We start from the raw sequence: 25,360 nt of genomic DNA on the forward strand, positions 1-25,360 counted from the left end.
ACAAAACGGAGACGGCACGATATCGTACATCTTGGAGTACATCGTATTGAGTTTAGCGTCCTACAAATCAGATGTTCCGAAAACCGGTGACTGCTTTCCAAGTGTTGCCCGAGGCAGGCCGTGCACGGGAGCCTGCACATAACCAATACTGCTGCACGCGTCCACATTTGCGTAACACATGCTTTACAGAAAACAAACACCTCAGGCTAACTAAACCTGCAGAGGGAACAGAATCAGTAAAAAGGCTTGCGATCCTTCGCATCCCTCCCGTAAATTACTAGCACGATGTGCAAGGGACCAACATCATCCAGCAAGCACAGGCACAACGCGCTACCGCGTTCAACTAGCAATAAAAGTAACGTAAGGTACCTATCAACAACGCCACACCTGCTTTCTAGTTCAACAAAAAGTGGAGGCGAATGGGAACCTTTGAGGCACTGGGCAATCTCAGGAATCATGAGTCACCACTCGCAACAAAGTACAAAGCACCAAACGGGAATCGCAAGCGAGCCGTCAACCGACGGTCCTTCCAAACTCGCATAGAGAGCAGGAGCAGCCACCGGTCCGCAGACGCAGGCGTCTGCGCCGCGGCCAGACGCCCCACCTCCTGTCATCTGGATATATCGTCACTCACACTCCCGCCAGACGCAGCAAGCGGACGTCCGAGGACAGTGAACCGCCGACCATCCTCGACATCGCGTCACTCGCCACGCCACGCACACCGTACAAAACTAGCCATCTCCGACAGCGTACAAAACTCACCGCTGCCACGTCTTACAAAACCCGACCTCCTGCCGACGTCTCACCGCTCACCCATCCCAGACAGCTCGGCAGTCTACCCCCGGTGTCCCGCCACCCACAGGGTGCACCCACCGCCACCCCCAATCTCGCAGAACGCGGCACCACCGGCCACGCGGCCCTGCCAATAATACAGACGCGCACGACACACTGCGAGCGTGCGGCAGCGGCTCGTCAGGAGCAAGCGACTATCACAGGAGGCTAATCGGCGATTATTTAACAGCAGCCTTATCCTAGACCTTTGGCATGGCATCTACCTACGTAAAAAGTATTCAGGCTTGCGTAACAAGATGCTGCTGCAAGGCCGCGCATGCGCAGATGCGACGCGCAGATGCTGCTGCACGACCGCGTCGGACGCCCGCTCCAGCCGGGCGGCACACAGACACTCGGCGCTTCCCATCGGATGAGGCCGTTGCAGCTGGCGGGGGCCGCTGGCGGCTGGTGGGGGCCGCGCCGGTACCCCTTCCTCCGCAGCTCACGAGGCTTGGCCGCCCGCCCTCCGAGGCGCGCGCACCCCAGACCCGTCTGTCTCGGGGCCAGTGTGGCCCTGAGCCGGACGGCCCGGCGCCGGCCGGCCTCAGGCTCCGAGCGTGTCCCTGCTCCCTGGGCCGCCCGGACTTCGTCTACTTGCGCAGCCGCGGGGAGGGGCTGTCGGGCGGCGTGGTGGCCGGCGGCTGGAAGCCACCCAGGTGCGAGCGCGCCGCCGTCGGCAGGCCCTGGATCGTCTCCTGGATCGACGTCGACGCCTTGCGCACGGTGGTCTTGAACGAGAGCCGCTTCAGCGTCTTGGGCGACGGTCCCGGCTTGCTGAGGTCCACGTCCACCAGAGCGCCGTCCGTATCGGCTGCGCGAGAGCGCGACAGGTCAGCCAGGGGAGGTAGAGGAGCAGGTGGTCACGTTACCGCGACAGCAACGCGAAGCCTGGTCTGAACGGGACGATGGATACGGAGAAGACAGACTAGTACAGACACATCGGGGGAGGTGACTGCGAGAGAAAATAGCATTACAGTTGCTTAACGCGATGACGTTGGCGGTATACTTTCAGGCGAACATTACGAGGCGTAAACGAGGAGACGGACGACGCAGACAAATAAAGAGCGAGGGAGACATCAGCGAAGGCACAAGCAAACAGTTGGCGTCTGACCTCTGGACCGTGGCTCGCTGGCCCGACCCGTCCTGCCCGGCTGGACGGCGTGGGCCGGGTCCACCAGGGCCGACGCGAGCGGCGCCGGCTCGGCACCTGGCGGGGCGGAGTGGGCGTCAGGCGGCGGCAAAACCACCCCAGCGGCGGGTGGAGGGGCTGGTCAGCTGCCGGCCCAGTGGTCCGGCGCCGACACAGCCCGCCCGCTCTGTACTCCGCTCGGACAAGCCTGGGAAGTAGCCCGCCCGCTCTGTACTCCGCTCGGACAAGCCTGGGAAGTCCGCCGAAAACGAACGGGGAAATGCGGCGTGTGCGGGTATCGACGGATCTCGCGATCGAAGTTGCAGTGATCCTGCTGATGGCGCTGCATTCATATCCGGGTGGGTGAGCGGCGTCCCTGACCGCTGAAAACCGGTCGGTACCGGCTGACCTGGTCTGATCCAGTCTGACCTGGCCTGACCCGGTGCCCCGCACAGCAGCGCCGTCAGCGCCAGGGACCCACCGTGCGCCGGCCGCGGCACCATGTCGGGCAGAGGCGGCGCCGGACTGTAGACGCTGCCCACCAGCTCCTCGAACGTCGAGAGCTCGCGGTGGTTGGCCACCAGCGTCTCCAGCGCCTGCGAGCGCTCCTCGAAACTGCGGGGCGCGCCGAGCAGCGTCACACTCCGGTCGCCGCCAGCAAGCGCGACAAAATCCTCGCGCTGCACTACACGGCGCTGCTGCGGTAGTGTTGTCTTCAAAACAGTACAGCACAGAGGATAGTTCACCTTCATGTGCACGGCAGCGACCGCCAAACTGTGCCTCAACGTTGCCAACGTAAAAGCAGGAGCATTCTATCACGGGCACCCACATTCCGACGCCGGCCGACCAGCAGCACGGCTCCGACGACCGCACCAGCACTCACAAGTTCAGGTAGTGCGGCAACATGCTGCGCTTGGCCCTGGACGCGTTGAGAGCGGTGGCGCGCACCAGACCGGGCAGGATCTTGCGGCCCACGATGGCGCCGTTGAAGAGCGGCCCGAAGAACGGCACCTGTGACGAGCGGGCGGCGGCAGCCAGGTCAGGTCAGGTCAGGTCAGGTCAGGTCAGGCACGGGGCGGCCAACTGGGAGGCATCCTGACGCCGGTGCTGGTGTCACGCCCCAAGCCCGTGCCCTGTACGAACCGCTTGTGTAGGTCATCTAAGTTAATTAATTCCGGCTGGAAGGGCACGGAGCTTCGTGCAGGACATCTTACTTACAATAATTGAGGTCCTGAACGGACTGTGTGTCACATGAGCACATGAGCGAGACGTCATATTTTGTGTGTTACATGAGCGGAAGAAGTCATATTTTTTCGGGGCACGCGACTGCACGACAAAGGATCCTCCTCCATCCTCAACTCATGAATCAAACCATTTGAGGTCATCTGGAGGAACACGCGAATTAACGCAGAGGGAAGCAGTGACACAAAACGATCGCGTGAACAGTGCCGCGCCCGCGGGGGCGCCCCAGTCAGCCCTAGTATGACGCAGCCGTCACGCTCACCTCCGGCTTTCGGGAGAGCTGGATGCGGAAGAGGCCGCTCTCGAGCGGGTAGATGACGAGCAGTACGTCGCAGAACTCGGTGGGGATGATGCCGCGCCGGTAGTCGCGGCCGTGCTCCGACCACACCACGTGCACCTCGTCGTTGCCGAGGTGCCGGGTCTGGCGGCCGGGCGGCGAGGCGGCGTCAGTAGCGGCGCCGGCTCCGTCGGCGCCCGGCGCACGGCCACACAGATCCGCCGACCACCGGCGGGGCGCCGAAGCACACAGCCTTTACAACCTATTGGACTCTGGAGACTGTGGTCTAACAGCTGCAGGCGCAAGGCATTAACAACTCCCTCTTCTTCAGCGCCGATCACTGACACACTTGCAATGCGCTGCAGGGGAACAGGGCGCTGAGATCGATCTTCACAGCTGAGCTGCCCGCGAGTCGAGCGTCCCTACCGACCTGCCTACCTTCCTTCTCGAGGGCCCGACCTACCTTCTGGAGAAGCGCCTCCTCCGTGTGGGACGGCATGCGCGTGGACACGTGGAAGAGGCACTCGGTGAAGGAGGTGGCGTAGTAGGGCGCCGTATCGCCGCTGGTGCCGTTGCGCTGCAATCCTCCCATGAAGCCCGTGTGCGTCTCCAGCTCCACCTGCCGGCGGGTACGGGTCAGCAGAGCAGCTCCGGGGACGGGGCGACACAAACGGCTGGCACAGGGCACGGAGCGAGCGACGAGCGACGAGGGACAAACGACGAGGGACGAGCAGCGAGCAACTGCCAACAACCGTCGCAATGTGGCGCTGTGGAGAGCTGCCACAGGCTGAAAAGGACGATTTGCGGAAAGTCAGAAGCACATGCAGACGGACGAAAATTTCAGATACGTACGCAGAAGAGCATGAACCACTAGAGGAGACCAACGAGCATACAACACAGCTGTACAAGGGGAGAGAAGCTGGGAGGGCGTGTCAGCACTGACCTCCCAGGCGAGCCCAGCCACGAACTCCTCGAACTGCTGGCTGCCGGCGGAGTTGGCCAGGATCGAGCGCTTGTCCTCCTGGCCCAGCGCCACGTAGATGACGGCGATCTTGTGCGTCTCGCGGCATTTCTGGGAGCGCGGGTCGTTGGTCAGCACGGCGGGCAGCCGAGCCGCCGCGGCCGCCCGACAGCGACAAGCCCCCAATGATCACGGTCGCCCGGAGCGAGCGCGCCTCTCACCCAACGCCAGCCAAATGCCGCCCCCCGCCCAGAGTCGGGCCGGCGGGTGTCTCTGAGTTGGCCCTGGAGCAGGCGTGCGGAGGCCAACCGCGCCAGACTTGCCAGACCAGACTACTGGCCGCAGCGGACTGTGAATCCACTGCGCTTGGCATGGGCAGTTATCACGCCCCGGCTCCGTTCCCCGTGCCTGTATACCTTAGCCAAGCCCTGTCTCCCCGCTTCCACCCTCTCCACTCTGACCCGCGCTGTTGTGCCCACTGTTCCCTGGTATCTGCTCCTCCTATGCCGTGCGCCATCCCTACACCGTCTGCGCTCCGCCCCTCCGCGCCGCTCACCTGGTTGTCGAGGTTGCGCAGCTCGCGCAGCAGCCGCTCCGACTTGCGCAGCAAGTGGATGTGCGGCCGACGCGCCCAGCCGCTCAGCCCCAGCTGGCTAAACAGCAGCCGGCCGTGCTGGAAGGGCGCGCCGGCCTGCTGCGCCGCCGGCGCCCGGCAGGCCGGTGCCGGCAGGCTGAGGGCCGGTGCCAGACCGCGTGTCAAAGGCGGTCACGCGCGCACGCGGGACCTTCACAAACATGGCGGCGTCGGATAGCTGAGAACTGCCCGGGTGAGACGTATTGTAACTGTCGTATTCGTTAAAGGGGGGGGGGGGAGCACATTACGGTCGGCTGCAAAATCCTTCTGGCAGTTACGACAGCGCGAAAGACAACTGCTCCCCCCCCCCCCCCCCCGTCAGTGAGATACCTGCGTGTGTGAAGGGCATGGCAACATCCCGCATCCTGTCGGCAAAGCGCTGGTATTTCGTCGCGTGAGGACCGACCGGCCTGCCGCCTGGTGGTGGTGGTGGTGGTGGTGGTGGTGGCGGGGGCGGGGGCGCTGTACCTGTTGTCGACGGTGCGGGCCGTCTCAAGCTCGGCGCTCCGCTGGCTCAGCAGGGCGTTGATGGCCTCCACGTGCCGCTCCTGGCCCAGCACCGACGGCAGCACCGACGCCGCGTCCGCGGCGGAGGCGCACTCTGGCGACGTGTCGTCCAGGTACAGCAGCAGCTGGACGACGGTCACGTCAGGTCAGATCCGGTCACCAACACGCGTCGACCACCAGACCGACATGACCGGCCAAAGCATACTGCAGCGCAGGACAGGGTACGACGGACAGGCGGGGGGGGGGGGGGGGGGGGGAGCTCAGCTGGCACTGTGCCACCGTGGGTGCTCACCTCTCCGACGTACCAACCAGGTTCATAACCAAACAAGGCGCAACAGGTCGTTCCACTTCTAAAATAAAATCGTAGTGTTCGTCTGTGCACACGTATGTTTGTTTTCGAAAACCTTCGTAAACTGAGCACGATTTCACCGAGGACAAACTACGCAATCATATTTGTGCAACGTCCGCGTTTTCGTGCGGTAGGTCGTTCGCCCGCCCGCGATGGATCCGCCGCCTCTGAGCCGCGCTTAAGATCCGTGAGGGACATCTAGGTCATTGAATCGTCCTGACAATGACACCAACTGTAAGGTCACTAAATCGCCCTGACACTGACACCAACTGTAGGCCGCAGTAGCTTCACTCGAGTGCAACTTACGCAGCGAGTTCAACACTGCTACACTCAAAACCCGCCCGCCATCAGCCGCAGGCTGCGAGCTACTGTCGTCCCGTCCGCACGCCCGCGGCCCGTGAGCCGGCGTCGGTGACCGCAGCGGCGCCTACTGTCACGCCTGTGACCGCAGCGGCGCCTACTGTCACGTCGGTGACCGCAGCGGCACCTACTGTCACGTCGGTGACCGCAGCGGCGCCTACTGTCACGTCGGTGACCGCAGCGGCACCTACTGTCACGTCGGTGACCGCAGCGGCGCCTACTGTCACGTCGGTGACCGCAGCGGCGCCTACTGTCACGTCGGTGACCGCAGCGGCGCCTACTGTCACGTCGGTGACCGCAGCGGCACCTACTGTCACGTCGGTGACCGCAGCGGCGCCTACTGTCACGTCGGTGACCGCAGCGGCACCCACTGTCACGTCGGTGACCGCAGCGGCATCTACCGTCACGTAGCCGTGGCGCCGCTCATCGGCCCATCCCGAAAGGCGCGCTTTGTGGATGGCCTACAGACAAATGTGTGTTCTGCAACTGTCAAGCGTCTAATGAATTAAAGCGGCTTCTTATTTCGGCCCATACGTGAGGTAAGAGTAAAAGCAAAACATTAACCTCATGCACGACATAGCACGTTGGAGCTGCCCACCCAGCACATTTTAACACGTTTCACCAAAACGCGTCGTTGTTGAAGGACGGCACGCTTGCATGTGACAATTTAGGAGCGCTGAAATGACAGCCCTCATCCGAAAAAGTGATGAGCTTATCCTCCATATTCCGTATTGTAAAAATCACCACGTTCCCCGCGGCATTTGTCAGTAGCTTACGCCTATCAACTCGAAACGCAAGCAATCAAATGAGAGCAAGCAGTTTACTAGCGACACATTGCATGTGGAAATAGGAGGAATGAAAGCAGCTAAATGGAATGAGAGTGACGAATAACCTGTTTGTGTGGTGCGAAAAAAGCACGCTGTTGCTGACTCAAGTTGCAATACTTTCGGAAAGAAACTCCCGTTTCCGGTTCATCTTTACCTTTTTAAGCTACGCTTAAGCACGGCGAGTATGAGATGAGCAAGGCACTTTTACGTCTTTACTTTTACACCCAGAACTACACATAGATAATGTCATAACAACACACCAAGCTTCTGATCACAAGCCTTTTCGTATTAAGAAATAATATGTGCACATGAAATATGCATATGCCCTTTGCATACGGTAGGAAAGGGTAGGGTAGGGTAGGGTAGGGTAGGGTAGGGTAGGGTAGGACAGGGCATGCCAGGCATGGCTGGATATGAAACGATGTGTCATAAAAACCAAATTATCACTTTAAAAATCACGACAACATGAAAACGCAACTTGCGATGGCCGGGAATCGAACCCGGGTCAACTGCTTGGAAGGCAGCTATGCTCACCACTATACCACCATCGCTTTCTGCAAGCCTCGAACCTGGTAAACCCGGCCGCCGCCGTGATGACCGACAAAAACATGCCGAGCGGGTAGTGAAAGTTCGCAGCCGGCGCGCGACCTGACTCACGTCGTCCAGGTTGTCCATGTCGCCCTCTGTGTCGTGCCAGGAGGGCAGCGCGCCGCGGCCCCGGTGCCGCACGGCGGAGCGCGGCGGCGCCGGCAGGCCGCCGCCCAGCAGCGACTCCTCCGACTTGCTGTGCGCCATGGGCGGCGGCGCGCGCCGGGCAGCAGGCAGCGGCGCCGACTCTGCCGGACAGGTGGCGGTCAGAAGGGCGCCAGACACCGGCCCCGTCCGCCGACACCAGCCGGCCGGCAGCGGTGCCAACTCTGCCGGACAGGCGGCGGTCAGGCGGGCGCCAGTCGCCGGCCCCGTCAGCCGGCACCAGTCGGCGGCCAGCGGTCCGCAGCCAGCGACAGCGGCAGGGACGGCACGGCCGCAGGACGGGTGAGAGTGGCCGCGGATTATGCGCGTCGCTCATGTGTCTTACCCTGCTTGTGGGCGCCTTGGTGACATCAGTGGTTGCCTCTTTTTGAAGCCACTGCGTTTCTTAGGCAAAGCTGCCCAAGCTGATATAGCAAAAGCCGGACGGTGAAGCGCCAGTTGGGCCGTTGATGGACGACTTCCACGGCACGCGCGAGTGCCGCGGAAGATCACAGCCTGACAGTCCCTGATTTCCCGACAGCCATGGCCTGCTAGAATCATCACAGGCCTGTCACATATATTTGGACAGTTCCTGATGTCAGTTCACTCTCTCCGAAATGTCGGGGGAGAGTACGCCTCTCCAAACTGTTCGTCGCGGAGCTCGCCCGGTCCTCTCACCTGCGCTGAATGAGTGCAGCTGGCTGATGGTGCCGTACAGAACGGAAGCGTCCCAGCAGAACTTGCCGCCCAGGTCCCGCAGGATTACGCGCACCTGGGGAGGCGGACACCACGCCGACGACGGTCACCACCTACCACGGCGTCCGATGAGCCCACCTCACGGCAACAGCGGTAAATATCATACTTCTCGTCGCAGCACGAACGTGGGAGTCGACATCCGTCTGCGGCTTACAAGTGACCCCGTGGCGGTTTGTAACGCGCTACGGAGGGGGGGGGGGGCGGTCGCAGCCTCCGCGCCCCCAGCGGGAGGGAAGGGGGTCTCCGCAGCAGTTGACGACGGGGGCCGTGCCGTCGCTGACCTGGGAGTGGGCGGTGCGCAGGCCGGCCGTGACCCCGCCGCCCGGCACCTCCAGAGATGGCAGCTCCACCAGCGACAGCAGCGAACGGTTGTTCAGAACGAAAAACTGCCGGGCAGACATTGTGCGTTGGTCGGAGGATGCGACAGCAGCGGTTCGGGTGCATGGATCGGAAGTGTAGCGCAGAGCTGGAGAGCGTCTTTCACGCCATACCGCTAAAACGAATCAGCTCCATCAGACAGCCGGCAGGCGGCTGCAGCATCCACGCAAAGCCCACCGCGCATCCCCACGGGTCCGCGAGCGAGCGAGCCGAAGGCCGACGAAAGCGACGCGCAGGAGCCACTGACAGGTCGGCCAGCGTGCTACCACGGCCACGGCCACCGCACCGGCCGGCGCAGCTCCCTACGACGATTCCAATCACCACTAGCGGCACGCTCGTCAACGCCCGGCCCGCAATCCTCTCACAGCCGCCGGAGTCGGCGCCGGCCTCCATGGCGCCCACGCCCAGCTGACCGCTCTGGGCAGGCGCGTGCCGCCTCCCCACCTGCACGTTGGGCGCGTAGAAGATGTCCGAGCTGAGCTCGTCGCGCGCCGCCAGCAGCGGCAGGTCATCATGCTCGGAGACGAGCGAGCCTAGCCGCACGGCGCCGCAGAGCATCGGGAAGTGGTCCAGGTGGTTCACCAGGTGCGAGATCACCTGCGGCCGGTCGGTGACGGGTCAGAGCAGGCTCGCCGGCGAGCGGAGCGTGGCACGGCTTACCGGGCGCCTCGTGGACGGCGGCGGGCAGCACGGGACAGCCGCAGCAAGGGAGGGCGACCACAGACAACGCTGGAACAATGAATCGGAGCGAAAAAAATAAGCGCACACCCGCCACGCGTGTCCAGTTGAACCTTGTTACAGCGCATCATTCCAGCCGCTTAGATCGGCTCGAGCCCTTGCCCGCCAGTGACGAGCTGTCGCCACATGACGTCATCAGTGGCCGGCCGCTGGGCGGGTGTGGGCCGCTCGGCGGCGTGTCCGCAGGCACTGACCGCGCGCGCCGCCAGCCCGACGGTGCCGCCGCCCTGCGGGCCGCTGTCCCGGGCGTCGGACGAGAGCCGCGAGTCGGCCGACTGCGAGCCGGACGACGGCGACGGGTCGCCCACCACCACGTGCAGCACCTGCGCGTCCGGCCGGCCGTCAGCGGTGGCACGACAGGTAGGGGGGGGGGGGGGGGGGGGAGACGGGCGAGACCGGCGCGGACACGCGGGCGTGAAGGGGCGCCGACGGGCGGGTGGAGGACCGTCAGCGTCGCTGCTACTGGGTCTGGCCTTCACGCGCACCAAAAATTGTTACGAGCTCATTTTCTATTGTAAGGCTCAAATTCTAAATGCCAGGCCAGCCAGTAGTCCGTCAAATATAAAACGGGACCAGACAGGAAACAATGATCAGCATTAAACGAAACCAGCCAACATGACGGACAGGCCAGAGATGCGTAGATTATGGCCGCGCGTATCGAAAGTTTTCACAAGGGTGTCAAAACCCGTACTAACCAACATTAAGGTACAGGGTAGCCTAGTTAATGGCACGTGGCACTTCACGGGAAAAAAAACATACAGCTGCCAAAGTATGGCAAAGTCAGCTGACAGCGATATGCGAAATCCTTATCACCAGTGCCAACGCCGTTTGTGGTCAGCCCATCACCAATCCCGTCACCAAAACAGCCGATGGTCAGTTATAACAACACTGTCCACAAATCCATGTTAACACCAATCCGCCAAAACCAATCGATTATCCAAGGGTTGAATGCAAACCAAAACAGACGCTGACTACCATGCAAGACCATGCCAAAGGGCCAATACCAAGGGCCAAGTTCCTGGAGAGATTAACCCAGCAAAACGAACGCAGTGCAGAGTTCAAGACACCGCCAACGCCGTATGTACAGGGGGTAGAGCCAGTTCGCATTAACGGAGTCTGTGTGCTTGGAAGGCCAAAGGGCCTGCCCACGCGGCCTCCGTGGGAGCATGCCAACCTGCTGGTACGGGTCAGTGACTGTAAGCGTAATATTGGGCTGGGGGTGAAGAGAAGACGCCGGCACCTCCCCTCCGGATAGGGCCTGCAGCATACAGGGTCAGTCGGGTCAGTCAGCGCACGGACGGGGATGGGAGGCGCGGGTCAGACCGCCCGCCGGCAGCCATCATCACCACACACACACACACACACACACACACAGGCACACACCGGCACACATGCAGACACAGACTGGGTGATACGCAGGGCATGGCCAGTCACCGAAGACGCACGGGACCACGCTGGTCAGCCACCGAAGACGAGCGAGACCACGCTGGCCAGTCACCCGAGACGCACGGGACCACGCTGGTCAGTCACCAGAGACGCACGGCATCACGCTGGTCAGCCACCGAAGACGCACGGGACCACGCTGGCCAGTCACCCGAGACGCACGGGACCACGCTGGTCAGTCACCGAAGACGCACGGGACCACGTTAGTCAGCCACAGAAGAGGCACGGGACCACGCTGACCAGTCACTGGAGACGCACGGGACCACGCTGGTCAGTCACCGGAGACGCACGGGACCACGCTGACCTGTCACCGGAGACGCACGGGACCACGCTGATCAGTCACCGGAGAAGCACGGGACCACGTTAGTCAGCCACCGGAGACGCACAACATCACGCTGGTCAGTCACCGGAAACGCACGGCACCACGCTGGTCAGTCACCGGAGACGCACAACATCACGCTGGTCAGTCACCGGAGATGCACGGCACCATGCTGGTCAGTCACCGGAGACGCACAACATCACGCTGGTCAGTCACCGGAGACGCACGGCACCACGCTGGTCAGTCACCGGAAACGCACGGCACCACGCTGGTCAGTCACCTCACGGACGGAAAGGACTAACGGCTGGTCAACACAGCGGCGGTCGCAGCCGCAGAGTGTGAGCCAGATATGGAGGACGAGACTGCCCAGTCACCACCGAAACAGAGGCACCAGTCCGGCAACGGAGCCCAGCTAGTGACAGAACACTGTCCCGACACGGAAGACGGGGAGGGTGAGGACTACCGCCTGCTTCAGTCTCACGAGTACCACGCCCGCCGGCTGCTACGACTCGCCGACGACGGAGGGTTACGCTAGCATGGCCGGGTGGCGCCGTGCCTCCGTTTGACGCGGATAATGTCCGTCAGCCTGCCTGCTTCACCGACCAGCCAAGGCCGGCATATCTCGCCCGAAAACGCAGCGTGGGTCATGGCAGGTGGGTTCAGCTGCCGTTGCAAATTTGAAATCAATGTTACCAAACCAGGGCATCCAAATGGCGTAGACCTGCCGGCCATACACCATCTCCTCGCGAATCAAAGTCCGGTGAGTTTGACCCTAGGAAACGAGACACCTGGAATATCTACAGTTCAATGGTAACCATGACACCGCAGTGTGCCACAGCTGATTGAAGGGAGCGCTCCACATTTATATGGGGCCTTGAACTGAAATAACCGCCTTTGAACACCTTTCAGCGTTGTTCATAATTCTGCCCTTCTTAATACCTAAGCCCGCCTAGTTTCTGAGCTATACGCCTGCGGAAATGGGGAAAGGTATATCAGGGAAAGTATTCAAAGTCACCTTGGCATTCGTAATGTCATAACGGTATTCGAATTCTGCCATTCCATAGGCCACGCGGCCATCAAGGCCAATAAAATATGATTGTCGAGGCGCTCATATCTGGCTTTCGTCATCGCGATTTCTACACATATCGGCCGCCAATTTGCTCTCAATCAATGTTGTGCAAGGTACGATAACGTAATTAAACCACTGGCGCATTGAGAAGTATGTTTACTAAATGGATAATTATGCTGTCTAGAGCAGTCTTTTCCACTTAGAAAATATACCAATATACATAAGTGAGCTTGTTTCATCATATCTGATGCTTGCTTCAGTATCTTCAGATGTAAAACATTCTCTTTAACTGCAGTGGGTGCATCTCGTAGTAGAAATTGGGGCTGTAGGGCGCTTTGACTGCACAGTCAAAGCGCGCCCATTACCTTTGCCCTAATCAAAACTGTATTCGGTACGTCACGTCAGGGCAAGGCCATGAGGCACCAGCCCATCTGGGGAAAATGCCAGCGACAGCCGATCGGAACGCAGCCAAGCGTGCCAAGCCACACATACACACAAGCACCACACGAACACAGACGGCACCACGCATTAGCCACGTAAGCAGTCGGCGGCAACGGAGCGCTCTCTATGTACAAGACTGCATCATAAAGACAGAAAGGGCGGCTCAAAAGAGGCGGCACGCCAAGAATGGCGCATCCGGCATACAGACGATGCATGTGACCAGCCCCTCCGAGCGGAGGGCGCCGTGCAAGCACATTCACAGTGGCTCAGCCGCACACCACACCAGCTGCTGTTAGCATTCACCGACTAAGTAGTCACAAGGCTTCACCAAACTAGGTTAGACAGGCGTGCAAGGGCAAGGCTGGCATGCCGGCCGCGACGCGAGAGGACATGGCGTCACGACAGGAGCGGACGGGCGGCGCTCCGGGGCGCCGGCCTACCTTGAAGACGCGCAGCAGCAGCGACTTGCCCTGCTGGTCGGGCTCGGTGAGCACGTCAATCGGCAGCTTCATGCACCACTCGCCGAGGCAGAAGATCAGCGAGACCAGCAGCCAGCGCTCCTCCGGCGACGGCTCGGCGCTCGCCTGCACCAGCGACTCCAGCGTGGCGGCACTCACCTGCCCGACACGGTCACGGCAGGGTGTGACAGGGCAGGGCACGGCACGGCACGGCACGGCACAGCACGGCAGGGCAGGGCAGGAGGTCGGACCAGGACAGAGCATTGTGCCCAGGTGCTTGGGCGAAGCCGATACGCACACGTGGCGCCCCCATTAACCTACGCGCGAAGCGTGAAGAACACCGTGTCACGCATTCAGAAAGACCCTGCAGCACGCGACGCGCAGGGCGCATGCGGCCTCAGCACCTCCTCGGCTGTCACAAATTCCGCTCCAATTTCCTGCACCGCACAACGCGTCAATTGTTCACCAAGTGACACCACCGCACAGCTGTGGACTCCTCCGCCGCCGTGCGCCTCTCGAGCCGCGTCCGTCCGTCTCGGCATGGACCAGGCCACTCTCCCGCTGCAGTACCCCGGCACCGGACGCCGGCGTCCTCACCTCCACAACGCGGCGGGGTACGTCCGGGGCCAGCCGGAGCAGCAGCGAGGCGTGGTCCGTCAGCAGCACCAACATGTCGGCCGCCACCTGGCCCACCGCCCGGCTGTTGCACTGTAACGGCGGAGCGCGGCCGTGAGGCGAGAGCCCTGCGGACGCCGAGCCGCGCGCGCTGCGCCGACTGAAGCACCAGGCCACTGGCACAGTCAGGTGCAACACCCTGTCAGCGGGGATGGTGGGGCGGCGCGCGCTGCGCCAACTGTAGACTGTAACACTCTGGCACCGGCGATGGTGGGGCGTCATGCCGACATTGCATCATGTCCGCCATTCTTGCATTTATAAAGTCTGATCATGGTGAAGCACGGTCAACGGCACATTTGGTACGGTGCGCCAGCTGGTTATTTCCATGCCTGCCACACGGTACCCATTTATTTCAGAAAGTTTGGGCGTGATAGGCATTGGGATAAGAGTCGTAACCAAAGTTTCCGTCCATTCGAATTTATACTTCTAATCACTCGTCATGGCTTCCTTTGTGACGCCTGCGCCAAAGTCATGCTGTAATCATGCCGCCGTCAGGCGCAGCACCGGCCTCAACAGTTTCTGGACAGGTTGTCCGGCTAACTCTGCGACAGCCCCGCCAGTTCAGCGCCACGTGCGTGGTCAGCCCCACGGCCCGCCCACCAGCACACCAGCGCCACCTCCTCGCCCTCCGCCGTCGGGCGCGTGGCCAGCCCCACATCCCGCCCACCAGCGCACCAGCGCCACCTCCTCGCCGTCCGCCGTCGGGCGCGTGGCCAGCCCCACATCCCGCCCACCAGCACACCAGCGCCACCTCCCCGCCGCCCGCCGCCACGTGCGTGGTCAGCCCCACGGCCCGCCCACCAGCGCACCAGCGCCACCTCCTCGCCGTCCGCCGTCGGGCGCGTGGCCAGCCCCACATCCCGCCCACCAGCGCACCAGCGCCACCTCCTCGCCGTCCGCCGCCGGGCCGACCGACCTTCAGTGCGCTGAGCAGGATGTGGATGGCATCCTTGACCTTGTCGTGACCGGTGGCGTGCATCAGCTCCTCGTACAGGTAGACGGCGAGCGAGACGAGCGCCGTGCAGCGGGCTGTCACAGACGGCTCGCGCTTGCCGCACCGTAGCAGCGCCGCCACCACACTGTCCTGCGGGCGGCGGCGGCCGGGCCGAGGTCAGACGGGTGTGAGGACAGCCGACACCGCCGGGGGGCGGGGCAGCGCGGAGAGCGCGGCTGGGACGGGACCGCAGCAGAGCACCAGCGCCGGAGACGAGGCATCGGCTGGACATGCCGGGCCACCGTACAATACCACACCTACAGAGACACACCGGGGCTAACCATGTGAAGGCCGAGGTCAGGCGGGTGTGCGGACAGCCGACACCGCCGAGGGGCGGGGCAGCGCGGAGAGCGCGGCTGGGACGGGACCGCAGCAGAGCACCAGCGACGGAGACGAGGCATCGGCTGGACATGCCGGGCCACCGTACAACACCACACCTACAGAGGCGCACGGGCGCTAACCATGTGAAGGCCGAGGTCAGCCCGCGCACTTAACATCGGAGCAAAGCCGCACCCTGACCTTAAGGTCGGAGCAGGGCACGACGTTCATTTCGAGCGTGCGCGGCTGCAGCGCCTGCAGCTGCGGCCAGCGGTTGGGGTAGCACACCAGGCTGCCCAGTATGGAGACGGCCTCTGTGCGCGGCACCTGCGGGCGGACCACGGGCAGTGCGTCAGCAGGGCGACAGACGGCGGATGCGGCCGCCGTCCAGCCCGGCCGGCCAGCGCCGAATGGTGGCAGCCTGCCCATACGGGGAGACCACCCGCTCATGTCACCCCGACGGATCCGCCCTCACTCCCGTTCCACCCGACAGCTACAGCCATCTCAATCGAGTACTGGGCTCATAGCCTGAGCCCCAGCCTCTTGTTACCCCCTTCCCCCCCCCCCCCCACCGGATTCCTCTGCTCTCCAAGCACACTCCATCTTTCTTCCACTCGCTCCTCCTGACACCTCCCCCTCATCGGGCCAACTGCCACAGCGGGTCACCCCGCCCCGCCCCCAGCACGGCCACTCACGCCGTGCAGCTCCTGGCTGGCGGTAACGGCCGTGCACGCGTGGATCAAGTCGAGCACGAGCAGCGAGGCGGCCGGCAGCTCCAGCGCCAGGAAGCCAGCGCCGCACTGTCGCAGCAGCGTGTGCACCACGTCCGGCCGCGACGAGCTGAGGCCCACGTGCAGGGCGCGCAGCAGCTGGGCGGCGGCGGCGGCCGGCAGCGGCGCCGGCTGCCGCCGCACCAGCAGCAGGCAGAGCAGGCGCAGCGCGCGCAGCCGGCCCGCCTGGTGCGAGTCCGGCAGTCGCAGCGCCTCCAGGCACCAGGGCACCAGCAGCGGCAGCGGCGGCACCAGCTCGGCCGGCCACCACGTGGACTGGTTGTCGGCCGACACGCCCAGGTTGTCCTCGATCTGGCGGCGCCCAGTGCGGAGCCGTCGGCGGCGGAGAGGGGGGGGGGGGAGGGGGAAGGGGGTACACCGGGTCGCGCGCTGAAGCCAGGTAGGGGACAGAAAAGGGGGGCAGTATGCTGTGATACGCGCCGCCGACAGCGGGTGGCTCATGGCCGGGCAGACAAAAGACGCGAGACGGGACATGCGACAGCGGATGGTATTGCTTCCTAACCGATGTCAACCGTCACGTCCAACGTAACGTCAGAGCAGTGCTGGCACAATATATAAACGAAGTACAAGTACTACCGAGACCATCATTTTCCGCAATGTTGTGCGAGTACCCACTTGTACATAACTCACGGTTACAGAAGCAAAAGCCGCGACAATCGAACGAACAGAAAATACACAGCACGTGCGAACTGAACCACTATCATGTCACTGAACGCATAAATATGGACAACGTCCAGCCCCCAAAAAAGCATGTCATATGGCTAGAGGTGGCACGAGACACCTGCACCAGCGCGGTACGACGCCGGCCAACCCTCACCTTCACCAGCGTCTCGCTCAGCTCGATCAGGTAGTCGAACACCTGCGCGTGCACGGCCGGGCTCTGAATCCGGTTCACGTCGCCGAGAGCGCCGAGCATGCGACGCCAGAGCACCACGGCCACGTCCGGCATCCAGCCGCGCAGGGTGCCGCCAGACATGACGGATCGGTGCTCGGAGGCGCCGCTGTCGGTGGTGTCTGTCGGCACAGGGGGCGGGTCAGAGGAGCCCAGACATGACGGACCGGTGCTCGGAGGCGCCGCTGTCGGTGGTGTCTGTCGGCACAGGGGGCGGGTCGGAGGAGCCCAGACATGACGGACCGGTGCTCGGAGGCGCCGCTGTCGGTGGTGTCTGTAGGCACAGGGGGCGGGTCGGAGGAGTCCAGACATGACGGACCGGTGCTCGGAGGCGCCGCTGTCGGTGGTGTCTGTAGGCACAGGGGGCGGGTCGGAGGAGTCCAGACATGACAGACAGGTGATCGGAGGCGCCGCTGTCCGTGGCGTCTGTCGGCACATCAGGCGACAGCTCGGCACGTCAGGGGTCACTGACAGGGCCGGAGATCACATCCAGTCAGACCTTTGCCACACTGCAGGCGTTTATATCCGCTCAAAACATGCTGAAGAGAACGGGAGGGAGCAACTAAAGGCCTCCGTTCCTTGCATCGGTTTCTCACAGCTCAGAATGACCCACGACCGATCTTGAGTGACGCCTCCGTCACTGTCACCCTCATGCCCGTATCGGTCGGCCCCAGGCCCAGCCGCCGGCGCTGCCCACTGACCGATGCTGTTGCCGTCGGCGGCGAAGTCCAGCGCCATGGGCGACTCCTTGATGGAGTTGGTCTCCAGGCCGCTGGACGGCGACGGCGAGCGCGAGTGCAGCTCCGGCTCCGAGGCCTGCGAGTGCAGCGACACTGCCGACGGACCGGGGCCCGGCGTCATCCTCCGACGCCGGGCAGCGCTCCGAGCCACCGGCGGTGCGCGGCGGCACGCGACACAAGGCCTCGCTGACAGGGCAGCCGGCGCCCGCGGCACGACAAGGCCTCGCCGACAGGGCAGCCAGCGCCCGCAGCACGTGACGCGACAGAGAATTGCGGAGTGGGCCGAGCATTGCCTGATGAGTCCCGAGCCGACGGGACAGCGATGAGCGGTTAGCTACGTGACGTGGGCTGTCGGTGCACGGTATTCACAGCTGAGCTAACGTACCAGTGAATGGGACGGATTCGGGCGTGGGATGGCAATGGGACATGGCCTCCAAACTGTTCAAAGCTGCGTCCGAGCCGATGCAAACAGACGGCTTTCCACACAGGATTGCATTTAACCCACAGCACGGGAAGTGGACATCGACCACAGAAGCACAGCCCGCCGGCATCCCACACACCGGCCTGGGAACATCACCACACAGGGACCCCATCAATAGTACGGAGCGCCGATGCAGATCATGGAGATCGACAGCTCCGCCAGATCCGATCGGCACGATCGACGGATCGCGGAGGCCGACCAATCCGGCCGATCACGGTCGCGGACATCGACCGATCCGGCAGATCCTGATCGCGGCGATCGACTGATCCGACCGCTCCCGATCGCGGCGCGAGCGGGCGGCGGCGCGCTGCTCCGGCTCACCTCTGCAGCGCAGCGAGTCGACCGAGCGCCAGACCTTCCTGGGGCCCGGCTCGGCCAGCGGGAAGGCGCGGCCGGCCGTCGGCGCCACCAGCTCGACGGCCAACAGGCTGGGCGCCAGGCTGCCCTCGGAGAGGCTGCGCACCAGCCGGGCCGGCGCCAGGCCGGCCGGCGCGCCCAGCCCGCTGGTGTATCGCTTCCGCGGGTGCGGCGACACGCCCGGCTGGCTGCTGGCCGAGCCTGCACGCGCGCGCGCCGGCCAAGGCGTCAGCCAAACGACGACAGTCATTTTCGCATGACGGGTGTGAAAACATGGGAAGCGCACGTGACACATCATGCTGCAAGATCAGGCAGGCAAGCCCTTGTTCCTGAGGGGACAACGCCGCGCTGAAGGCGTACCATTGTGCTAACATGAGCCACCCAGGGGAGTCATGGAGCGCGAAAACAAAACTACCATGATATGATGTTAATTGAGGTTTAGGGCCGCGCCGACACCTACGGCCACTTCTCAGCATCTTAGATAGCCTCTGCACGCACATCCGAAGTTTGCCACCTCATGCCGGTCAACAGACCTTGCAGACGCCACTCAAGACGCCCAAATGCGACCGCACGGCGCCTCCCCGCGGCGGCCCGCGCCATCAGGAGCGCCCGCGGCAGCCGGCGGCCGGGGCGGCGGCGCTCCACTGACCGTGCTGCGAGTGGGCGTCGTCCGGCGGCTGGAGCGAGGCGCGCCGCGCCGGCCCGTCACCGTGGTCCCTGCTCTCGGCCGGCGGCGTCGGTCGACTCCAGGCGCCCGCCGACTGGCGGCACGTGGTGACGGGTCATGACACGGCACGTGGCGACGGGTCACGACACGGCACGCGGTGACGGGTCGCGACACGGCACGCGCCGTCCGGTTACAACGCGACACGCGGTGAAGGCCGGCATTGCGCACAATTTGTTTTTTGGAAGCACTGTTTGGTTTTGAGGTATTCTATCATCTGAACGTTCAGTTACGTCCTTTTATGATTTAAGACACCTTTATGTCGCTTTAATGCACCTTATATGTGCTTTTTTACGTAAAGCTAACGTAAATATCTTTCATTTTCAGTCGTCTCGGTCGAAACTAAAGAAGTACAGTACGGTACGCCCCGACAACAAAGCTGATCACCGCCTTATTCCGTGGTGCGGCGCCGGCAGTCACCGCAGCTGACGCGGCCGGGCGGCACCGGCGGTCCTCAGCCCGGAGCGGGCGGGCCCACCTGGTGGCCGTCAGTGCGGCCGCGTCGGCGCTTGCTCTTCTGCTCAGTGAGCCGGTCCAGCGGCAGGTTGTTGAGGTCCAGCTCGTACACCTGGCGCGCCACCACGCGCGTCAGAGTCTCCAGCGTTTTCTGAAACACGCAGACGGCAGCCGTCGGTCAGCGGCGGCAGCTGGCGGGCGGAGCGACGCTGAACCCGGCGCCCGTGCCCATCCGCACACGGCGGCGGCAAGGTAGTCAGGCCACGTCAAAGGGGAGATCACAAAGGCCGTGTAGATCCAATCTGGCTCGAGTTTAACTCACCGTGGATCACTCCATCCGCTTAAACGCTCCGGGTTATTCTCTCCCGCTGCCGTAGGTCAAAATCAATGCTTGCAAACGCTCGAGACCTCGAAACTCCGCTCACGTACCAGTGACACAACCTTTGAGGGACGAAACAATACGAATCCAGCAGAGGGCACGAGAGCACTGCCGCCATCTTTGCCTCTGTCCACACCGGCAGCTGTCGCCTGACTCTCGGCCGGCCCAGAGCAGACGCTGCCGCGCGCCGGCTGCGCCACCCGGCACACAGCTCGGCCCCGGTGTACGTACGGCCCACTCCTTGATGAGCTCCTCCCAGGCGGTGAGCGAGGAGAGCGTGCCCAGGAACTGGTCCCACAGCTCCACGCTGACGGCCACGTTCAGGTTCGCCTTCACCCAGGTCACTATCAGGGTCTGCGGCGGAGGCGAGGAGCCACGGCCGCCGTCAGAGTCGGCCCGGGCCACGCCGGTAGTGCGTCCGAACTGCGCTCACAGCGCTCGGACGGACCGGCAACGGGTCCAGGTGCAGTGCACCCCACATCACACCCCTCCACTGTCAGTCAGGGGTGCCACTCTCCCCTGTCACGGGAGGCCTGGCGGTGACAGACCAGGGACAAAGTTCTCCGAGTCGGGTCGGCGGTACCCAGGACTGTCATCCCAGGTTCACTTCAGGCCACAGCTGTCACGGTCCGAGTCCCGTCGCGGGCGCCAGGATCCGTCTACACTCAGGAACATCGCAGTCAGCCTGGTACGCGGGCCCGTGCGAGGACAGGAGCAGCGGCACCAGTGTGGGACCGTCTCGGCCGGGGCCGCGTAGCGCTGTACCGCGGCCCCGAGGCTCAGCCCACTGATCTGGGGTCACCGCCCGGCCGGGAACGCCGTCCTCGGGCGGACCCGGCCGGACGACACCCGGCCGCAGGTCACGACACCCCCCCCCCCCCTCCGCACACCCACCGACCGTGGGCTGAAGCTGGTCAGACCGCGCCCAATATACAGCGCGAGCGCAACCTCATATTCTCAGCCAACAGCTGGACGGCACGTGCTACACTTCACGACGAACGCCGAAAAGCTAACGTCGGCGTCATCCCTCGTCGCGCCGCCGCGTGAGTCGCCGGAGCAGCGGCAGCTGCCAGCGAGCCGGCCGGCAGCGGCGGCGCGGGCCGCGGGCGGGCTGGCCCCTCACCTGGAACAGCGGCCGGGCCAGGATGGCGCCGAGCGTCTGCTCGCGCGCCTTCACGGCCGGCTCGCCGGACAGAGTCTGAGTGGTGACCTGCAGAAGGACCAGCAACAGCTGCTCCCTGGAACAGAGCCACCGGCCGGCCGTCAGTGCCGGGGCACAGGTGGACCGAGTCATAGCAGGTACAACAGAATAAAGCCATCCATGAAGGGCATCAGGGCCCGGCAGTGTCTGGTCGCCGCCGCAGAAGAATATAGCAGGGACCCCAGAGCGACATATCAGGGGCCATCGAGCGGCATCAGGGGCCACAGAGCGACATATCAGAGGCCATCGAGCGGCATCAGGGGCCACAGAGCGACATATCAGAGGCCACCGTGCGACATATCAGGGGCCACAGAACGACATATCAGAGGCCACCGTGCGACATATCAGGGGCCATGGCGCGACATATCAGGGGCCATAGGGCGACATATCAGGGGCCACCGAGCGACATATCAGGAGCCACAGGGCGACATATCAGGGGCCACAGAGCGACATATCAGGGGCCCTAAAACAACATATCAGGGGCCACAGAGCAACATATCAGGGGCCAAAGAGCAACATATCAGGGGCCACAGAGCGACAAATCAGGGGCCACAGAGCAACATATCGGTCTGAAAATGTGAGCCATCCAGTAGTCCAGTGTACCTTTCGGAGCCCAAACTGCAGCGCTGTTGGGCGCCAGCTTGGGCGGCTTCAGCGACTATTACGGCGGCGTGATGGACCTACTATCGCATGACGGCCAGGACGGCTCCAAATGTCGTCCTGGCACTGTGTCAGCGCACAAACACACACGTGGTCGCTGACTGTCGACGCGGCCCTTGTCCTTCCAATACCTCAGTCAGCTAACATTAAACTGGCACGAAAATAACTATTTCCGGCCAGTAGTCCTCGCAGTGATGTGGCACCAATGATGAGTGGGCGCGCGTCCGCACCAAACACCAACACCTGACACCGGCACAGACACCGACACCGTCCGGTTCCGCGGCAGACAGGGCAGCCGGCGGACGCCGCTCACCAGGTGGCCTGCGACATGTAGACGTTCATGACGAGGTAGCGGTACATGTTGAGGATGCGCTTGCAGAGCTCCACCTGGTCCTCCATGTAGTGGCCGCGGTACTCGGGGCTCGGCTCCAGCAGGAAGATGTTGGCCGAGTTGGTGATGAACAGCTGTAGTGTATTCTGCCGGGCGGAGAGGTCAGTGTACTCGACCAGCTCACACCGCACACGAGCTGGACGCCCTGCTGGACATGCCTGTGATGGCGGCGAATGCCCTTGACAGCTTACGAACGTTCAGGATAGACGGCTTTTAAAAACCGATGTTCTCGAATTACAAGTATTTACAAGATGAGCCCCTAAGTCACCTGGAACTGGTCCGCTAGACTTCCCGAGCCGCCGGCTAGTCCTTGTAAAACAATGCGAGCCGCTCACCGTCCAGCACCGTGCCGAAGCCAAACACTGACAGACGGCGACAGCGGCGGTCGGTCCCCCTGCGCCTGGCAGCTGACTACATCGAGCTGGTTGCAGAGCGCGGCGCTGCGCGGTGTGGGGCTGGCGCGCTGGCGGCCGGCGGGGCCCACCGTCTCACCGCACCCCAGCACGCCGTGCTCGGCGGCGGCCGCCTCCCTCACCTGCAGGCCGGCGCGCACGCTCTGGGAGAGTCCGGCCGAGCCTTCCGCGGCGGCAGCGGCGCGGCCCGGCGGCCGGGCCGAGTCCCGCACGTCCTGCAGGCAGGGGCCGGGTCAGCGGGCGGGGCCTAGATCAGCGGGCAGGGACTGGGCCAGCGGGAATGGCCTGGATCACCGAGCAGGGCTGGGTCAGTGGGAGGGCCTGGGTCACCGAGCAGGGCTGGGTCAGTGGGGATGGCCTGGATCACTGAGCAGGGGCTGGGTCAGTGGGGAGGGCCTGGGTCAGCAGGCAGGGTCTGGGTCAGCAGTGAGGGGCCCGGGTCAGTGGGGAGGGCCTGCATCACCAGGCAGGGACTGGGTCAGTAGGCAGGGCCTGGGTCAGAAGGCAGGGTCTGGGTCAGTGGGGGGGGTCTGGGTCAGCAGGCAGGGCCTGGGTCAGTAGGCAGGGCCTGGGTCAGAAGGCAGGGACAGGGTCAGTAGGGAGGGTCTGGGTCAGTGGGGAGGGTCTGGGTCAGTGGGGAGGGTCTGGGTCAATGGGGAGGGTCTGGGTCAGTGGGGAGGGTCTGGGTCAGCAGGCAGGGTCTGGGTCAGTAGGCAGGGCCTGGGTCAGTAGGCAGGGCCTGGGTCAGAAGGCAGGGTCTGGGTCAGTGGGGAGGGTCTGGGTCAGCAGGCAGGGTCTGGGTCAGTAGGCAGGGCCTGGGTCAGTAGGCAGGGCCTGGGTCAGAAGGCAGGGACAGGGTCAGTGGGGAGGGTCTGGGTCAGTAGGCAGGGTCTGGGTCAGTAGGCAGGGCCTGGGTCAGTAGGCAGGGCCTGGGTCAGTAGGCAGGGCCTGGGTCAGAAGGCAGGGACAGGGTCAGTGGGGAGGGACTGGGTCAGTGGGGAGGGTCTGGGTCAGCAGGCAGGGTCTGGGTCAGCAGGCAGGGCCTGGGTCAGAAGGCAGGGCCTGGGTCAGTGGGGAGGGTCTGGGTCAGCAGGCAGGGCCCCAGGTCAGTGGGGAGGGCCTGGGTCAGCAGGCATGCACAGCCAGCGTGCAGGGCCTGGGTCTGCGGCGCCGGCTAACCGCGACCCATCAATATCACCACCGGCGGCGGTCGGCCAATATAGCCAATAGCGTCTGATCACAACAGATGGTGGCATCCGTCTCCTGTCTGACGTAACCGAGCCACCACAGACCGCTCCAGATATTCCACGAAACGTCGGTGTAATCAGCTCAAGAAATCTCCCAATGTTGATGTCCGCTGTCAAATCGAAACGCGGGAAGAGACGACATGCTGCGACTTGACTTCGTCAACAGCGAAAGGAATGGACCATGTGATGCATTTCATGTCAGCTTCCCCAGGCATCCCTAACGGGTGGCTGTTCTAGGAACAGCCCCCCGTTCCACACCAGAGCGGTCGATGCCGAGCCTCTGAGCCGGCTCCCATTCCTGGCCTGACCTCTGCGTGTACCGACGTTCGGCCGTCCAGCGTCAGCTCGGCGGGCTCCAGCAGGAACGGCGGCAGCTGCACCTGCTCAGCACACGCCGAGGACGCGCCGGTCAGTGGCCGGCCCGCGGCGTCGACGGCGAACGAGCCGAATGTCGTGTGGACCAGTCGGCGACAGCCCACCCTCCATGTCCCGTAAGACGCGGCCGCCACAACGGAAAGCGCTTCACACCCGACGTACACCGACCGCGAAACAGACTGTACGGCCGCGGGCAGCCAAGATAAGCCGCCAAAAAGCAAACGAGTTTCGGCATGTTCCATGGAATACCGTGACTCCTCCGCCGATCATCCTGCACACCCACAGCTCTCGGTCAATAGCTCTGCGCCGGCCACCGCCGCCCACTGCCCCGACACGCACGTTGATCTGGATCCAGTCCTTGTAGACGAGCACGACTCGCTTGATGGCGGCCGAGTAGTGGCAGCTCAGCAGGAACGCCTGCCTGAACACCTCGTGGACGAAGTTGACGTTCTGCCGGCTGGCGAAGAGCACGGTGCGCACGAGCGCCGCCTGGTCCGGCTGGTGCCGGCCGCAGGGCTCCCTGCAGGCGGGACGGCGGTCAGCGGCCGCTCCTGGCGCGGCCCGCACGCCGGCGCCACGCTCAGCACGCGTCGGTACGCACAGCGACCCGCCTGGTGCGGCCTCAGCGATGGCCAGCGCCACACAGCGGGGCAGAGCAGACCGGTGCGGCATGCGAATGATGAGTTGGCTCCTATTAAGAGAGATCCGGTTGGATTTATAAACATGACATCATCGGCAGATTACCACAGGCAAGCCAACAGCAACACCACGCTGCATCTCACAGGCAGCAAACGGCAACTCTGAATGGCATCTCC

The 25,360-nt window shown here is 63.5% G+C and overlaps 1 protein-coding gene and 1 non-coding gene across 2 annotated transcripts in view; both read right to left on the bottom strand.

Annotated features, from left to right (window-relative positions):
- Positions 1 to 2,058: 2,058 nt before the first annotated feature.
- LOC119107224 (ral GTPase-activating protein subunit alpha-1) overlaps positions 2,059 to 25,360 on the bottom strand; it is a 28,418-nt gene continuing 5,116 nt past the window's right edge. The window contains exons 9-39 of the mRNA XM_037230638.1: positions 24,885 to 25,065; positions 24,479 to 24,550; positions 23,046 to 23,138; positions 22,433 to 22,596; positions 21,382 to 21,496; positions 20,490 to 20,612; positions 19,902 to 20,030; positions 19,349 to 19,460; positions 18,664 to 18,900; positions 17,823 to 17,954; positions 17,047 to 17,243; positions 16,134 to 16,520; positions 15,640 to 15,765; positions 15,043 to 15,210; positions 14,049 to 14,159; positions 13,434 to 13,610; positions 10,754 to 10,979; positions 10,431 to 10,438; positions 9,916 to 10,044; positions 9,428 to 9,580; positions 8,887 to 8,991; positions 8,528 to 8,621; positions 7,775 to 7,953; positions 5,536 to 5,706; positions 4,997 to 5,107; positions 4,423 to 4,551; positions 3,943 to 4,098; positions 3,465 to 3,623; positions 2,844 to 2,971; positions 2,463 to 2,575; positions 2,059 to 2,210 (exon numbers count right to left, since the gene is read on the bottom strand). Coding sequence (XP_037086533.1) covers positions 2,059 to 2,210; positions 2,463 to 2,575; positions 2,844 to 2,971; positions 3,465 to 3,623; positions 3,943 to 4,098; positions 4,423 to 4,551; positions 4,997 to 5,107; positions 5,536 to 5,706; positions 7,775 to 7,953; positions 8,528 to 8,621; positions 8,887 to 8,991; positions 9,428 to 9,580; positions 9,916 to 10,044; positions 10,431 to 10,438; positions 10,754 to 10,979; positions 13,434 to 13,610; positions 14,049 to 14,159; positions 15,043 to 15,210; positions 15,640 to 15,765; positions 16,134 to 16,520; positions 17,047 to 17,243; positions 17,823 to 17,954; positions 18,664 to 18,900; positions 19,349 to 19,460; positions 19,902 to 20,030; positions 20,490 to 20,612; positions 21,382 to 21,496; positions 22,433 to 22,596; positions 23,046 to 23,138; positions 24,479 to 24,550; positions 24,885 to 25,065 — 4,537 coding nt within the window. The remainder of the gene's footprint in view (positions 2,211 to 2,462; positions 2,576 to 2,843; positions 2,972 to 3,464; positions 3,624 to 3,942; positions 4,099 to 4,422; positions 4,552 to 4,996; positions 5,108 to 5,535; positions 5,707 to 7,774; positions 7,954 to 8,527; positions 8,622 to 8,886; positions 8,992 to 9,427; positions 9,581 to 9,915; positions 10,045 to 10,430; positions 10,439 to 10,753; positions 10,980 to 13,433; positions 13,611 to 14,048; positions 14,160 to 15,042; positions 15,211 to 15,639; positions 15,766 to 16,133; positions 16,521 to 17,046; positions 17,244 to 17,822; positions 17,955 to 18,663; positions 18,901 to 19,348; positions 19,461 to 19,901; positions 20,031 to 20,489; positions 20,613 to 21,381; positions 21,497 to 22,432; positions 22,597 to 23,045; positions 23,139 to 24,478; positions 24,551 to 24,884; positions 25,066 to 25,360) is intronic.
- Positions 7,597 to 7,668, bottom strand: TRNAG-UCC (transfer RNA glycine (anticodon UCC)). Its single transcript has one exon. It is a non-coding gene; the product is annotated as a tRNA-Gly (tRNA).

The sequence above is a fragment of the Pollicipes pollicipes genome, unplaced genomic scaffold, assembly GCF_011947565.3.
Source record: "Pollicipes pollicipes isolate AB1234 unplaced genomic scaffold, Ppol_2.1 Scaffold_2555;HRSCAF=2994_pilon_pilon_pilon, whole genome shotgun sequence".
NCBI classification, from domain to species: domain Eukaryota; kingdom Metazoa; phylum Arthropoda; class Thecostraca; order Pollicipedomorpha; family Pollicipedidae; genus Pollicipes; species Pollicipes pollicipes.